Consider the following 16,515-nt stretch of genomic DNA (forward strand, 5'->3'; position numbering starts at 1 on the left):
ATTCAATGGAGGAAACAGTTTTTACAATAAACAGTACCGGCTTTCATTTGCAAAAAAAGAATGGACCTCAACCTGAATCTCACATCTTAAACAAATTAATTCAAAATGGTTCATATTATCTGAATAAAATGTAAAGCTATAAAACTTGTAGAAGAAAACAGTATCTTCATGACTTAGTTAGGTGAAGACCTTTTAGACAATACATCAAAAGTACCTTACACAAAAAAAAGATACATTGGACTTTTTAAAAATTTTACTCTGAAAGATCTTATTAAGAGGATGAAAATACAAACCACAGACTAGACAAAAATATTTGCAAGTCACATATCCAACAACAGACTTGTACCAAAAGTACATAAAGAACTTTCTAATCTCAAAAGTAAGGAAACAAATGATCCTCTTCCAAAATACACGACTTTCCTTCTTTCATTCTAGGAAGACGTATGGTGGCAGGATTTAGTGGTCATTATGGCCACGCTGTGGATAACACTCCTGGAGTCTGTTTCAAGGTGATCCAAGTAGCTAATATTTCTTTATTGGCTTAGCACAGTCAAGAAAAGAGACCAAGATCGTAAATTACCATATCACTATAAAATTTTCACTAACAGTGGCTTGTATAATCTTTATTTTAGCCTATAAAATCTGTTTAAATGGATCATTCAAGTAGTCGCTCACATTTCTTAAGACATTATAGTTGGGGGATTGTCTTGGAAGGTTGTACTGAGCATTCTTAGTTTCTAGCACAATTCCTGGCCATATTAGTTGATAAACTGAAGTTATTATGTTTGTTAATATGTGAGGAAAATAAGTGGATTTTAAACCTTATTATCATGAAAAGGTGACCACAGGGGTTCTAGACCAAAGCATTAAAACATTAAATTTTGTGAGCATAAAATGTCCCATAGGAGAAAGTCATCGTTATAGTGTCACATCTGAAGGGAGCCCTGAGCCACAGATAAATAACGTTTCCAAATTTGTACATGCAGAGTCTCCCTCTCATTGAGCTGATCACTCAAGCCTTTAATATATGGTGTCTATCTTCAAAAAAGAGGGGCCCCTCACACCCAGCACCTTGGACCTTTAGTCAGACATAATGAGCACCATCAAGATCCCTTCCTTTAACACATTTTGCTTCCCAGACAACCTGAAGCTTTCACACAGCAATTCAAGTGCCAAGGAGAGTTGCCCTCTCAGGAGGGAGAGGAGGAAATCATGGCCTCGGATCACCCCTTCACAGCTTACAGAGAAGTACTTACCAGTGAGCTGCTTGATTACTTATGGTAATAAGTTATTGACATGAATTCTGTTCTTTAATCTACTCACAATGAGTTGTTTTTGCTTCTTTTTTTAAGTCTAGCTTTCTAAAATCTCTTTTGTGGTGTTTCATTAGAAACGGAACAAAGGGGACACCTGGGTGGCTCAGTGGGTTAAAGCCTCTGCTTTGGCTCAGGTCATGTGGGATGGAGCCCCGCATTGGGCTCTCTGCTCAGCAGGGAGCCTGCTTCCCTTCCTCTCTCTGCTTGCCTCTCTGCCTACTTGTGATCTATCTGTCAAATAAATAAATAAAATCTTTAAAAAAAAAAAAAAAAGAAAGAAACGGAACAAGGGGTCAAGTTACATGGCTGGGCTAAAAGAGTAGGTAGGACATATTGAACGTAACCAAATTTTCAATAAGTTTAGATACTAATGAAAATATTATTATGCTTTTTTACCCCTATTACCAATCAGCTAATGTTTAAATCTGTACAATAGTGGGCAAAGGAAGCCACATTTTAAATAATGTTTTAATCACAGCTGAGAACAGTTGAGAGCAACATTACTTGTTGAAGCATGTTTTGTCCATTAACACCTGCTTTGGAAATGGTGATACGAAATAGACAGTTTTGTCATATCATTTTCCCCCATCAGCTTTGTGAATTTATCCGGGCTTCTTATAAGTCTTTAAACTTTTTTCTATATAGTTTAACAGCTTCAGGCTCTGTTTTGTGCACATTTACAGATAAGTAGGACCACTTTCCCCCTCTTCAGGCTCCCAGTAGTTTCCATTTTTTTCCCCAACCCTTTTAATTCTATAAGCAATAATTGATATTGTCCCTTCAGTATTTTATACATTTTTAAATGTTTATAATTAGGTAGGGTTTTTTTTTTCTGTCACTATACTCTCCTTTTTCTTGCCCATGACATAAATGCATACATGTGTGCCTGCGTATTTGTGTGTGTGTGTGTGTGTGTGTGTGTGTGTGTGTGTAAGTGTGTAATAGGAGAAAGCCATTGTGAATGCAATTTATTGACCAAGATTCTTGATCTAGGATTTGTCTCGTAGATTTTAAAGGGTCTAGGTACCTCCTGCAACTGAATGCAGAATTTTCTGCCTTTTTTTTTTTTTTTTTAAGCGAGAGAATGCATGTTTGTGCATGCATGGGTTGGGTGGGGAGGGACAGAGGGAGAATGAGAGAGAAAATCTTTTTTTTTTTTTTTAAGATTTTATTTATTTATTTGACAGACAGATCACAAGTAGGCAGAGAGAGAGGGAGAAGCAGGCTCCCTGCCCAGCAGAGAGCCCGATTCGGGGCTCAATCCCAGGACCCTGATATCATGAGCTGAGCCGAAGGCAGAGACTTAACCCACTGAGCCACCCAGGTGCCCCAAGAGAGAGAATCTTAAGCAGGCTCCACTGTGAGATCATGAGCTGAGTCAAAATCAAGAGTAGGATGCTTAACCAGCTCAGCACCCAGGAGCCCCATGTATGCAGAATTTTCTGATATATGTCAGGGATGTTTGTGTGTATACATACACACACCCACATATATCACACACACACATTTTTCTGAAAATAGGTTCCATAAATTTTCAGACTTATAAAGGGATTCCTTCACAAGAAACCAGCTATTGTTTAAAGCTACACAGCAGTGAGCAGATTTAGTCACATATTACATTACTGTCTGTTTTAATCACAGTTGAGAACAGTCACAAGAAGTTGTCTATGGTTTGACATCGTTTATGCAATGTCTCCAGTGTGGTGAAACTACATGGATCCAGGCTGCAGAATATACAGTTCACATTCTGTTTTGATGGTACCAGCTGATCTAATTATGCAACAGTGGGCCATTTTTTTGAGGTCGTCTTTTTTTTTTTTAAAGATTTTATTTATTTATCAGAGAGAGAGCAAGCACAGGCAGACAGAATGGCAGGCAGAGGCAAGGGAGAAGCAGGCTCCCTGCTGAGCAGGGAGCCCGATGTGGGACTCGATCCCAGGAGGCTGGGATCATGACCTGAGCCGAAGGCAGCTGCCCAACCTTCTTAAAACACACTATTTTTTAATTTAAATTCTGTTAGTCAACATATAGTATCTCATTAGTTTCAGATGTAGTGTTAAGTAATTAGTTGGTATATAACATTCAGTGCTCATCACATCATGTGCCCTCTCTAATGCCCATCACCCAATTAACCCATCCCCTCACAAATCTCCCCTCCAGCAAACCTCGGTTTGTTTCCTAGAGTTAAGAGTCGCTCATGGTTTTTCTCCCTTTCTGATGACTTCCCATTCAGTTTTCCCTCTCTTCCTACATGATCCTTTCTTATATTCCATTTATGAGTGAAACCATATGATTTTGTCTTTCTCTGATTTACTTTTTCACTTAGCATGATACCCTCCAGTTCCATCCATGTCAATGTCAATGGTAAGTATTCATTCTTTCTGATGGCTGAGTAATACTCCATTGTGTGTGTATATACATATACACCACATCTTCTTTATCCATTCTTCTTTTGATGGATATCTTGGCTGTTTCCACAGTTTGGCTATTGTGGACATTGCTGCTATGAACTTTGGGGTGCAGGTGCCCTTTCAGATCACTACATTTGGATCTTTGGGGTAAATACCTAATAGTGCAATTGCTGGGTCATAGGATAGTTCTATTTTTATCTTCTTGAGGAACCTCCATACTGTTTTCCAGAGTGGATGCACCAGCTTGCATTCCTACTAACAGTGTAAGAGGGTTCAACAGTGGGCCATTTTATTTATTTATTTTTTAAGATTTTATCTATTTATTTGACAGAGATCACAAATAGACAGAGAGAGAGGAGGAAGCAGGCTCCCTGCTGAGCAGAGAGCCTGATGCAGGGCTTGATCCCAGGACCCTGAGATCATGACCCGAGCCGAAGCTTTAACCCACTGAGCCACCCAGGCGCCCAACAGTGGGCCATTTTAGAGGGAAGTTCCCCAATGTTACTGGCAAAGGCAAAAGCCGAAAGAGGGTGCAAAGCTCTACCTGAGGAGAAGAGCAGAGGACAAGAACCCAAAGATGTTTTAACATCTAAGACTGATGTTGTCAGAATAGATCAAATGAAAAATATTTAGTATACACCTATAAAAACAGATGACATAATGTCTACAATTTTCTTTAAAATATTTATGCAAATATAAAGTTAAGGTTAAATGAAGCAAATATGTCAAAAATCTTGGTAATTACAGATTCTGATTCTGAGTATGTGAGGGTTCATTATATTTTTTACTTTTGAGTACACATAAAATTTTCCATAAAATTTTTTAAAAATTACATATAAATCCTAATTATTTAACTCTATGCTTTCTGGATGTAATAGAACCAATATATGGACAGTCAGCTCTGATAGTAAAAAAACAGGGATTTGGGGCAATAAAATGGACAATAAAGAAGCTGGAAAACTCACAGTAGCAGCACTGAGAAATGCATAGATACTGGGAAGAAACAAAGCTGAGCATCCATGCAAATTTTACCAAGACATGAAGAGAAAAATGATTGTTTCCATAATAAAAGCAAAGGAAAATAAAACTATTTTCAAAGATTTTTAGGAAATGGTAAGATACAGACTACTGCTGTGAATGTAAATCCCTATAGTCTTACTGACGAACAATTTAGCGACAAGAATCAGAAGTCTAAAGACACTCCATATCCTTTGATCTGTTCATTCCCTTTGTAATAGTATAACCTAAAGAAACCAAATGTGAACAACTGTTTCTGCACACATTCCTCATTGCATTACATTCTGAAAGCTCTCTGAGAGGGGGGACTATGTCTACCTTATGGACCACTGTCTTTCTAGCACAGGTCATGACCATGTACGAGGTTGAGTGCTCAAGGAGTGTATACCAACTAAACAGTGAAGAATTAGAAACACCCTAAAAGTCCAACAATAGGAGAATTAGTTGGAACATTTTGATATAGAAGATTACTAGTCATTTTAAGTTGTTTTCCAATATGACATGGGAAAATGCTGCCAATATAATGTTAAATGGGAAAAATCATAATATAAAACCACATACGGAATGATCCTAATTAAATATGTTTAAACTAGTATGAAGAAATACATCAAAAATTTAACTGCGGTGACCCATGGGTGATTTACTCTTAGGCACATTTAAAATGTTCTCCTTTAAATGTTTCTGTGGCTTCCAAGTTATCTATAAGGACTAAAATCTTTTCTAAAAATGAATTTTAGTTTCACAGTCTACAGCTAGATAAGGGTAGCATTATAAAAAGAGCCAACATCTTTGATTTCTTTCGATCCAAGTTCTCACTCTCCACTCTCTGAGGTAACCTCTCTTACAAATTTGGTGTGTCCTTCTAGATCACTTTTAATGTTTTCAGATACATATACTGTTTTTTGTTTTTTTTTTTTAAGATTTTATTTATTTATTTGACAGACCTATTACAGTCAGATACATATACTGTAATAGGTACTATAGAAAATGTGTAGTACTGGTATATTTTTTATATAAATAGTATTAAGTTGCATGCATATTTATCATCTAGTTTCTGTTTTCTGTTTTAACTCAACAATCTATTTATGAGAACTGCCTATGTGGAGATTGAATTCATTCCCCTTAACTGCCATACAGCATCACGTTTAATTTAGCCATTTCCCTATTAATAAGCAGGTAAGGGCCTGGCTATTCTCTCGGAATCTATTGAAGAAATGAGGGGAGGAGACACATCCCATGCCACCGCTGTGCCAGGGAAAAGAAATCTTCTCAAAGAAAAGAGTGGGCCATGGTTCTCAAAAAAGGAAAGCGGGTCCAATTCCTGGTGCCTGCAGAAAGATCACCAGATCTTTCCCCGCGCTTAGTATTCAGTCACATATACAAACATTCCACAAAGATTTACTGAGTATTACCACGTGCCAGGCATCATGCTAAACTCTGAAGATCTGGCCTGCAAAGTGTATTGGTATTTACAATGCACAATAGGCTGGGGATATACTGACCTATGATTTCCAGGTTAACCTATCAATGTATGCTTAGTTAATTTTTGCCTCAGCGGTAACAGTGATTTCTGGGTATTTGAAAAGCTTCAGAGAAATACAAGAAATCATAATGCAACCATAGGTTTTATTTGTTCTCAATGAAAGTGTATTTCAGTGTAGGAAAAAAATTTGAGTTTCCAGTTTGTTCTTAATAATTTACAAATGGGACTTGGTGATACCTAAAATCACTTTCAGTTTTAAACTAAAATCAAATAAATTTAAAACTTTCAGTTTAAAACTAAAATCACTTTCAGTTTTAAGTCTAAAATACAGGATACTTGCAATTGGGCTCTTTTACCAGTAGGTGTAGCTATTGACAACACAAACGTTAAAAGCAAGGACTTCGCATTACAGTACTGCTTGAAGAAACACTACAGCATTTGAGAATAAGAAAGCACTTTTACAGACAAGCCCTATAAAAGGACCTATGTGCATATTTAAGTATCTCAGTGCCATGGGCACAATAGTAGTTAAGTACTGCCTACATCCTTCTAGAACAACCCTAAGCAACTTACTGGCCAGCAGTATAAGGGAGGAATCAAAGGGTCTTAGAATTAACTGTCCATCAGTTTTCAAATCCCCATTCCCTGGAGTTAGAAATATATTTACATTACCACCTAGTATGCACGTGTGCAAATACACACATACCTATATAAACAGATGTGTAAATATATCTGAAACCAAATTTTCAGAAAACAATAATATCTTTACCATGTGCTTTTCCCCCATGTATTTGTAAAATAACAGAAAATACACATACTGGTCTCTGCCCTCTGCCCCCAGTTCCTGGTACAGAGCTCCTAAAAACCTTATCATTTCCTAAATGATGACAGCATGAGGAGAAGCTCTTCTAATATTTGGCCTTTGATTCTGGTTTCTGACACAGAGCTCCTAAATCCCTTGGAATTTCCTGGGTGACGGGAGTGTCTTTTACTCTAAGCAGGTAACTCTTGGTGGGCTCTTGAATAGCTTCAGGATGGGCGATGGTCACCAGAAAGACCTAGCTCTGATTAGAAGCTTCGGACTTTCAGCCCTGTCCCTCATCCTCCAGGAAGAGTTAATGAGCATTCATGCCTATGTGATGACACTTCTATAAAATCCCCAAAGTCTGGGGTGCCTGGGTGCCTCAGTGGGTTAAAGCCTCTGCCTTCCGCTTACGTCCTGATCCCAGGGTCCTAGGACAGAGCCCCACATGGCTCTCTGCTCAGCAGGGAGCCTGCTTCCTCCTCCCCCTCTGCCTACTTGTGATCTCTCTCTCTCTCTGTGTCAAATAAGTAAATAAAATCTTTAAAAAAAAAAAAATCCCCAAAGTCTGAAGTTCAGAGAGCTTCCAGGCTGGTGAACACATGTATATGCCAGGAGGGTAGAGGATCCCAACTCGATGGGGACAGAAGCTCCTGTACTTGGGACCCTCTGGATCTTGCCCTGGGTAGCTCTTCATCTGGGTATCCATTCATCTATGTTCTTTGCATATCCTTTGTTATATAAGAAACTGGTAAACATAAGTGTTTCCCTAAATGTTAGGAGTCATTCTAGCAAATTACTGAACCCAAGGGGGGGTCATGGTAATGCTGGTTTATAACTGGTCAGTTAGAAATACAGCTCACAACCTGGGACTTGTGACTGGAGTCTTAAAGTGGGCCAGTCTTGTGGGACTTAAGTCTTCACTTACAGGATTTGATCCTACCTTCAGATTGATAATGTCAGAACTGAACTGAATTGTAGGATCCCAGCTGGTACTGCAGAATTGCTTGTTGTGTCAAAACCCCACACATCTAGAGTCAGAAATGTTGTGGTGTAGTACTGTGAGAATAAAGAAGACACACAGGGAGTGTTTCCCAGACATACCCTATTTCATAAAAGCATATATATAGGTCATAAACTAGTAACTGGATTTTACATGATCTAATACACTTCCTTCCATTTAATACATTCGGAAAGAGAGGCTCAGAGAGGTAGAGTGAATTGCCCCAGGTAACACAGCCAAGACTCAGGCTTTTCAGGACACTGGCAGTTTTGTTTTGGAAGACCCTGGGCAAATATTGAAAAATGTCCTTGGCATACTCCCAGCACATCCCCCACTCCAACCTTCTAAAGCCTGTGGGCCAGAACCTGCTGGTGAAAAAACTGACAAAGTACGTGTGTGGTTAGTTATATGCAATTGTCATTTTAAAGATACAGAATCTTTCTAAAATGCACATATGATCACTTCACCTCCTCTACTTGAATTCTCAGTGGCTTTTTCTGGTTTTCAGACCAAATGCAAATTCTCAGCGTGGCAATCGATTTCCTCCAGACCCAGCCCCAGTTCTGCTAGCCAATCTCACTAGTTCTGCTAGCCAACCTAACTCCTGACCATTTCCCCATGCATTTTCAAGGGCTTTCCTGCATTCTTGACCTAGCTAAATCCTAAGCTTGTCACGACTCCACTCACATTCCTCTTCTACGGACCTCCCCGCGTGCTTGCTTTGCACACCTTTGCCACAGCACAACCTTCTGTCCCTGAATCTTCTTGTCTGACTTTTCCAGTGGACTAGGGGCATTCTTAGGAGCCAGGGTCATGTCCTTCTGCATATCACCCCTGGCAGGTAGCCTAGGACTCAGTATATAAGAGGAACTCAATAGGTATCTGCTGGAGTGAGTATTTGTATATTCTTACACTCACATTTTAATCGTAAAAAAATAAAAACCCCAACACACTGGAATATCAGCTCTGTGAATTATGTAAGAGCTGGTTGTGACAATGCAGACCTCCATTTTCTCATATCTTAAGAGAAAATCTTAGGAAATCTTAGGAAAAATGGATGCAAAAACCCAGTTTTAGCGTCTTTTTTTTTTTTCCTCTTTATCTAATACATCTGTGTTAGGAGGATGGTTAGTTTTGTTTTTTAACTCCTAGTCTGTAAGCTAGTACTGAACGGTTAACACAGCTTCTCACCCACCCAGTCAAATCCCTGGACTGACAGCCATTCCCAGATCACTTACGAGGGGCAGGCAGCAACTCTTCTCTGCATGCCACCTCACAACATACCGGAAAAAAAAAAAAAAAAAGGAAGAAGAAGTGGGTAAGTTACTTATTATTCATCATTAAGGTGTGGGAAAGAAATCAGAGTGAAAGGGAGACAATTAAATGTTGATATGACTAAGTATAGTAAGTAACGAAGGGGCAGGTTGGTTAGAGATGGCTTGGTAAGAGTGCATTTCCTGGAGTAGGTTGGGACTCGAGTAGAGAGATGGAGAAGAAAGCATTTCCAGGTGGGAACCAGCATGAACAACCGTCAGATAAGAATGTGGGGCCCATGTGTGTCGGGAGGAATCAAGGCTGAAATGAGCTCGGAGGGTCTGCTGACGCTGAAAAGGAGCAAGGGACCAATTATCCCTCATCCCTCTTCCTCCATGCACCATTGTGCTGGTTATGAAGCGCATTCAGGAGGACTTTCCATTTTGGTCTCCTCCTGGCTCCTGGTAGGTGGGTGGGATGGGTATTCAGGGACTTTAAACATAGAGATGGTAAAAGACGAAGATGAGGACAATTAGCCCAAGTCACACAGCTGGCAGCTAACCAAACTCACAGTCTAGATCTCTACACTTGTATTTCACAGACCCGAGAATTGCAGTTGCTCTCACGAATCACACGGCTGAGGACCAAAGAGGTGAAGGAAGTTTTCCAATGCTACACAAAAGCAGAGTTCAGGATATTGGCTGGAAGCAGTTTTAACCAGCCTTATTTCTGCTTGAAGGGGTTTTGCATTATATTAACTGGAGAAGAAACCCAGAGGCAAAAGCCTCATATTGCAGAGTAAGAACTGTTACTTTGAGAAAACAAAATATTTTCTAATGTTTTATGACTGTTGGGATAACAGTCTGTTATATAGCTGCATTCTCAAAAATGGAAATTTTTATCAACCAAAAATTAAAATTTTTTGTTAAGTGGAAATATTCTGAAAAGGAAGAGAGTAGCCTGAGGAAAGGGATCTTTCTGGGGAGGGAGGTCTCTAGAATCTAGAAGAGACCTTTTCAGAACTTTTTCATGCTCCTGATGAGTTTTAAGGTCTTCATCAATCAGAGGGGAAAAAAATTAACTTAAAAACAACACCAACACCAACACCAACACAAAACCTACCCGCTGTCCCTACAGTGACTGACTACTATCATCTCAGAACCTGTTAGCAAAGGATAACTATTATTACCAGACAAGTACATCATCCAGACAACATATTATTATACTTTATTTAGTTGTTTTGCTTTGTTTTGTTTTGTTTACCCTAGGAATGGCATGGTCTGAGAAATGACTTGCTGAGAGCTCTGTGTTTACATTAGGGAGAGTTGGGTGGGGGGGGTGGGAATCCCTGAAGAAGTTGAAAAGATGTTAAGTGGTAAATACCAAAATACCCAGCAAGCATGTAAGCAGGCTCTCATCCCAGCATGAATATGTGCAGCTCAGCATTTTAAAGTTTACTTTTAGCTTTTCCAGCAGTTTGAATTAACCCGTTCTCTACTTCAGCTCCTTGTGTGAGAGATCAGCCCCAACCTACAGACTAAAAGCACAAGCACAGTCTTCTGTGAGTGGCCAGCAGATAATCCCCTCTTCCCGACTGCTTGCTCTGAGCAGACTGCCTCGCAGACACACATCTCCTGGATATTCCTACCGACCAGGAGGCGCAGGGCAATGCCCAGTGTTAGGAAGTACGTCCAGCTTGTTGGAGCTATACACAGAATTAGAAAAGGCCTGTTGGGAGACCCAAACAATACGAATAAATACCACACCAACAGTACATCCAGATCAGAGGTTCTCCAAAAGCAAGTGTGTCATAATCACTCCAGAGAGACTGTTCCAGGAGGTTGACCCCAGCATTTGCAGTCATAAAAGATTCTCAGGTGACCCTGAAGTATATCCCACATTAATAGACGCGAATCTAGATTCTCTAAAGAGACAATTGTATTTTTGTCTTAGTTTCAGCCCCTGGCAAGATAAAATGAAAAACAAAGCAAGCAACTCCAAACCAACAGTTCTTCTAGATGAGGGACACAGCCTGTTGGTTACTGCAGAATTTGCTTCCAGTGGAAAAATAAATCCATGTCAAAATCTTGGTGAGTTGAACTAGTGCATGGTATCTGTCCTGTTAAAACCAGGGCTGGCCAGGTACGCTTTTGGTGTTCTTCATGCTGCGATTTCTAGATTCTTTGGCTCAATGGAAGAAAGTGAAGAACAAGAACAAAACAAAAGCTAAGAGAATAAAAGAAGGTTAACTGAACAGTAAAGACGTATTTCAAGAATAACAATTCTGAAATAAAATCTTCCACTCCTGTAGTTGGGTGAATGTTATTATAGCAAAGTCCAATGCTTCCTAAATGCTTGGGCACAGGTTGGTCAGGAACCTAAACAAACAGTTCATATTCAGCCATAATTATTAAAGATGAAAGAAAACTTAATATTTGATGGGGCCAGTAGGGACCCCAAGTGCAACAGAGACAACAGGATCTTTATAATAGCAAAACATTCAGCACAGGCTTTCCTTTTTACCTTGTCAAGGGACACTTCATTCATCCTGAGAGGCGATGCTGGCATAACTCAGAGGTAGATTCAGCCCAACAACTGGCCCTACAACGCTCAGCCATGACGTGATATAGTTGACACTCCTAGGAAACAAGTGAAAACACATGCAATTCTAATGTTGGATGAGTGGTGGAAAATCACCACCAACAGTAGAGACAAGCTGACTTCAAAGGTGTGTGCCCACCATGTGGAATTCCAGTTATTTCCAAATGTTTGCTCCATTGCCTGACAAGGACTTGAGATCCAAAGAGACTGAGGTAATTAAAGGAGGAGTCAAGGCATTGAGGTTCCTGACTCCTCTTGGTGATTCCAATGTGACAGTTAAAATTAATCGCATTTGCTAAGATAGCAGAGGGAGTGGTTAAGAACATGGCTCTGAGGGGCATCTGGGTGGCTCAGTGGGTTAAGCCGCTGCCTTCGGCTCAGGTCTTGATTTCAGGGTCCTGGGATCGAGCCCCGCATCGGGCTCTCTGCTCAGCAGGGAGCCTGCTTCCTCCTCTCTCTCTCTGCCTGCTTGTGATCTCTCTCTGTTAAATAAATAAATAAAATCTAAAAAAAAAAGAACATGGCTCTGAGGCAAAAATGCCCGGGCTCAAATCCCTGTTCTACCCTTTAGCAAGCTGTGTAAACTTGGCCAAGTCATTTAACCTCTCTATGCTTTAGCTTTCTCCTCTGTAAACTGGGTAAAATAATGGAACTTAGCTCAGGGGTGTTATAAAAATCCAACATATTAATATCTCTAAAATACCTAGAACAGTGCCTAGCACACAGCAAAAATCAATAGCTGTTAGCCATTACTATTATTACAAAAAATATTTCTTTTTTAGCTTAGCTTTTAGAGTCACATAAAAAGATTTACACTTTTAAAGTAAGAGTAAAGGCCAATGTATCTTGATGGTGTTTCTCACCTATTGATTTTTCGAGAATTCTCTAACACAGGAGTCATGAATTCATTCGTCTTGCAGGGATGAAGTACAAAGAAGGGCTGTCCCAGCACTGGGTGCTCCTGTAGGAATCAGAGTTGGTCCGGGATCGCCAGTGTGAGTTACTTTGAAAAAGTTAAAGCGCACAATCTGGTTTGTTAAAATAAACGTGTGTTTTAAATTCCAAGTTACTAAATTAAGATACAGATCAATTTCAGTTTTGAAATGTAATTCATAATCCAAACATGAGAAGAAGCTGGAGAGAAGGAGTTAGGAATTGATAAAGTAGTACAGTCAAGAACAGGAGGCCACAACGGCTTTGTTTTACACAATACGAACTGTAGATCAATTTTATCCGTTCCCTTGAACTCTTTGTCAACTGGTGTTTCTCTTTGGCTTATAATTATTCTCCAGTTTTCCCTCAAGGATGTCTGCGAAGCCCAGAAGCCTGACCATTTGAACCACGCATTTCATTCATCTCTTTGCAAGGGGACCAAAATCTTACACATTTTTTCCAGAAACTAGGCCAACGTGTTGATTGTTTTGAGCCCGACTGTACTGCAACAGGCATACTTTCGATGGGTAAAATGGCAGGGGGACAAGGAAGGAGAATGGCCTGCATTATTTAAATTGTTATACTTCTGTTTGTCTGTCTGTCTCTCTTCCTGAGTCCCTCTGTTTATCCGTTTCTATCCTTCTGTCTTTTCCAACCTTATAGGGCAGTTTCTGGAAGTCAAAAGCCCATTCGATGGAATTCCACTGCCTTTGTAAGAGAATGACTAGATAGAAGTACAGGTCAGATGCAGCCAAGGTCGGGGAATGCACATCATTTGGCAAACAATGGGGAGCCCTAGGAGGTTTCTATGTAGCAAGTTACTTCGAACAAATTGTACTGACGCTAAAGCAACTATTGACAATAAATTTATTGGTTGTTTACATTGTAGATTCACCATTATGCCAAAGACTGCAACCGCAAATACTACTATGGTCTAAATGTTTGCATTTCTCCAAATTCATATATTGAAATCCTAATGCCCAGGGTGACGGTCTTACAGGGGGTGGGGCTTTGGGAGGTAATTAGGTCAGGAGGGTAGAGCCATCTGGAGTGAGATTTAGGACCTTATAAAAGAGACCCTCTAGGGGCACCTGGGTAGCTCAGTGAGTTAAGCCTCTGCCTTCGGCTCAGGTCATGATCCCAGGGTCCTAGGATCGAGCCCCACGTCAAGCTCTCTGCTCAGCAGGGAGCCTGCTTCCCCCTCTCTCTCTCTGCCTGCCTCTCTGCCTATGTGTGATCTCTGTCTGTCAAATAAATAAATAAAATCTTTAAAAATAAATAAGTAAATAAATAAATAAATAAATAAATAAAAGAGACCCTAAACGCTAGCTCACCCCTTTCTGCCACGTGAGGACACAACAAGAAGTGTACGACCTGAAAGAAGGCCTTCATGAGAACAGACCGGCACCCTGAGCTCAGACTTCAGAATTGTGAGGAATACATTTCTGTTGTTTATAAACTACCCAGTCGATGGTATTTTGTTATAGCTGCCCAAGCAATCTAAGACAAATACCTACACAGATCGCACAGGTGACCTGAAGGAGCGAGGTCAGTTGACTATACCAGCTGGTGACAGGGACTGTGGGGGCCTAGAGGGTACTCCCAGCCAAGACTAGGCTTGCTACTCTGCTCCAGCCAATTGTGCCATGTGGGAATGCAGGTTGTGTGTGCCAGGTCTTCCCATTTGTCAAAATAGCCTAGGAATCCAGATTTTTATGTAAAGCCTCCTAAATTTAAATTTTGGCACTTAAAAAAAAAAAAAAAAAAACATAGACTGGGCCAAATAAAACAAGCCTGTTGGCTGGATTTGGACTAGGGGCCTAACTTCTTCTCTTGGCTTCTTCTCCTCTTCTCAGCCAGTCCAAGGAGGAGCTGAACTCAGAGCATCCCTGGAAAGAATTACGTGTGGTTGTTGCTGCTAACTCTGGCCTCGAACCCCAAAACACTCATGTCTGTGTGCATGTGTACAAACCTACTCACAGGAAACTGGAGGCACCTCCACTGTGTATTGGAGACACTGGGTGTGGAGGTTTGGGGGTGCATGAGGGTTGAGGACTGGGTGTGGGTCGGTGTAGGTCTCACCAAGTGCCACCACCTCCAGAGTCTGTCCAGTGGCCTGACTTAGAGCAGAGCCTGGGCTCCCTCTTTTCTGATCTTTTACTACCCCTCCCTCCCATCACTGAGCAGACCCTGAGGTCACATCCCAAATGTGTGATGCCTATAGCAAGTCCTTCTGTCCAGCTTGATTCTGGCTCCCCTCACCTGCCTTAAACTAGTATTTATTAATTCAACATACGTCTACTGATCATCTCTTACGTGTCTGCCAGGAACAGTTCTGGATATGGTAACAGAGATCACTATATCTCAGAGATAAACGAAGTCCCTGATCCCATGGAACTTACATGCCAGTGCAAGAGACAGCCAATAAATACATAGAACAAATAAAGAAATAAGATAATCCAAATAATAGTAAGTGCCATGAACAAAATAAGAAGGGTCCCTCAATTTTGAGAGCACTTGGAACCCAAAAGCTCCTTCTTGTTGTTAAATAAATCTTTTAAGTATGTTGTTAATCATGACCACTCTTCTAGCAACGTGTCAAAAACATCCATAATCACTTCCATGGTTAAACTGTATATGGCCAACACCCAATACTTTCTCAAATGCAACAGCTTCTCTTAGTTATGGCAAATTAACCAAACCATTAATTGCTTTTTAAATACTGGTGGAAAATTAATTTTAAAAGTACCCCCAAATCCTTGTTTCTAAATATGTAAGACTACTGAATACCTTAAGACATAATAACCTTAGTTATTATGAATGTAATAATCATTATGTAATGTAGAAAAATAGTCTCCCTGATGTGATTAGAATTCATATATTCCCTTATTCACTTAGCAAATATTAAGTCTTCTTGCCTGATAATTTTATAATGACTTAACCCTAACTCAAGGCAAAAGGATCCATAGTTTAAAAATGTGATTAATCTTAGAGATATCCTAATGCTGCAGAAGTGAGAGAATTCAAAGTTAGCCTTATGACCTGAGCCAGTACTCTGCTTTCAGTCACATTCAATCCGCTACTTCTGCAAGTCAGGCAATTTGTATTCAAGGCAAGGTAGAGAATTTACAAATAATTCAAGCCATCTGATCAGTGTAGAGAATCAATCTGGATAATATTCTCTAAAAGCCATTTTTCTACAATGGAGATTGTTTAAGGCTCATGCTATCTGGAAAGATTATCTGTATTTTCTACTTTCTCCCTCAGACAGCCAGAATCAGAGATGAAAGCCGTCTTTCATTTTTAGTTTGGGAATTATGTGCAGGAGTTCAAAAAAAATCTAAAATCCTACACCTTATTTGTTTAACATACCATTTTCAGAAATGGAAGAACATCAAAACTGTCAGGATCTTTTTAGTGACATTTCTTAGATCAATTCAGAAGGTAAATTTGTGTGAAAGTGCTACCATCTGCTGTCAGTACTAATGAACTGATGCAAATCTGCACTGAGAAAAATGTCAGTGTGGAAATACATGCAGCCAATGAACTGTGTTAGGCTTACAACTCAATAAACACTTCTACTGGAACAAAGTTCTGCTAAATGGTTTTCCGTGAAAATAGAAATGATGGGTCAGATTTCTATCTCTGTAACTCCAGAGGAGTTATATAGGCACATTCTCCTATGAAATTTAATT

At 40.0% G+C, this 16,515-nt stretch overlaps 1 protein-coding gene across 2 annotated transcripts in view; it reads right to left on the reverse strand.

Moving 5' to 3' along the window:
- Positions 1-8,137: 8,137 nt before the first annotated feature.
- Positions 8,138-16,515, reverse strand: part of ATG10 (autophagy related 10) — a 237,446-nt gene continuing 229,068 nt past the window's right edge. For both annotated transcript variants that reach the window (XM_044266125.1, XM_044266130.1), the window contains 2 exons: positions 12,751-12,848; positions 8,138-11,925 (listed from right to left, as the gene is read on the reverse strand). In XM_044266125.1, coding sequence (XP_044122060.1) covers positions 11,826-11,925; positions 12,751-12,848 — 198 coding nt within the window. In that variant the 3' untranslated portion in view covers positions 8,138-11,825. The remainder of the gene's footprint in view (positions 11,926-12,750; positions 12,849-16,515) is intronic.

This window comes from Neovison vison, chromosome 1 (genome assembly GCF_020171115.1).
Source record: "Neovison vison isolate M4711 chromosome 1, ASM_NN_V1, whole genome shotgun sequence".
In the NCBI taxonomy this organism is placed as follows: Eukaryota; Metazoa; Chordata; class Mammalia; order Carnivora; family Mustelidae; genus Neogale; species Neogale vison.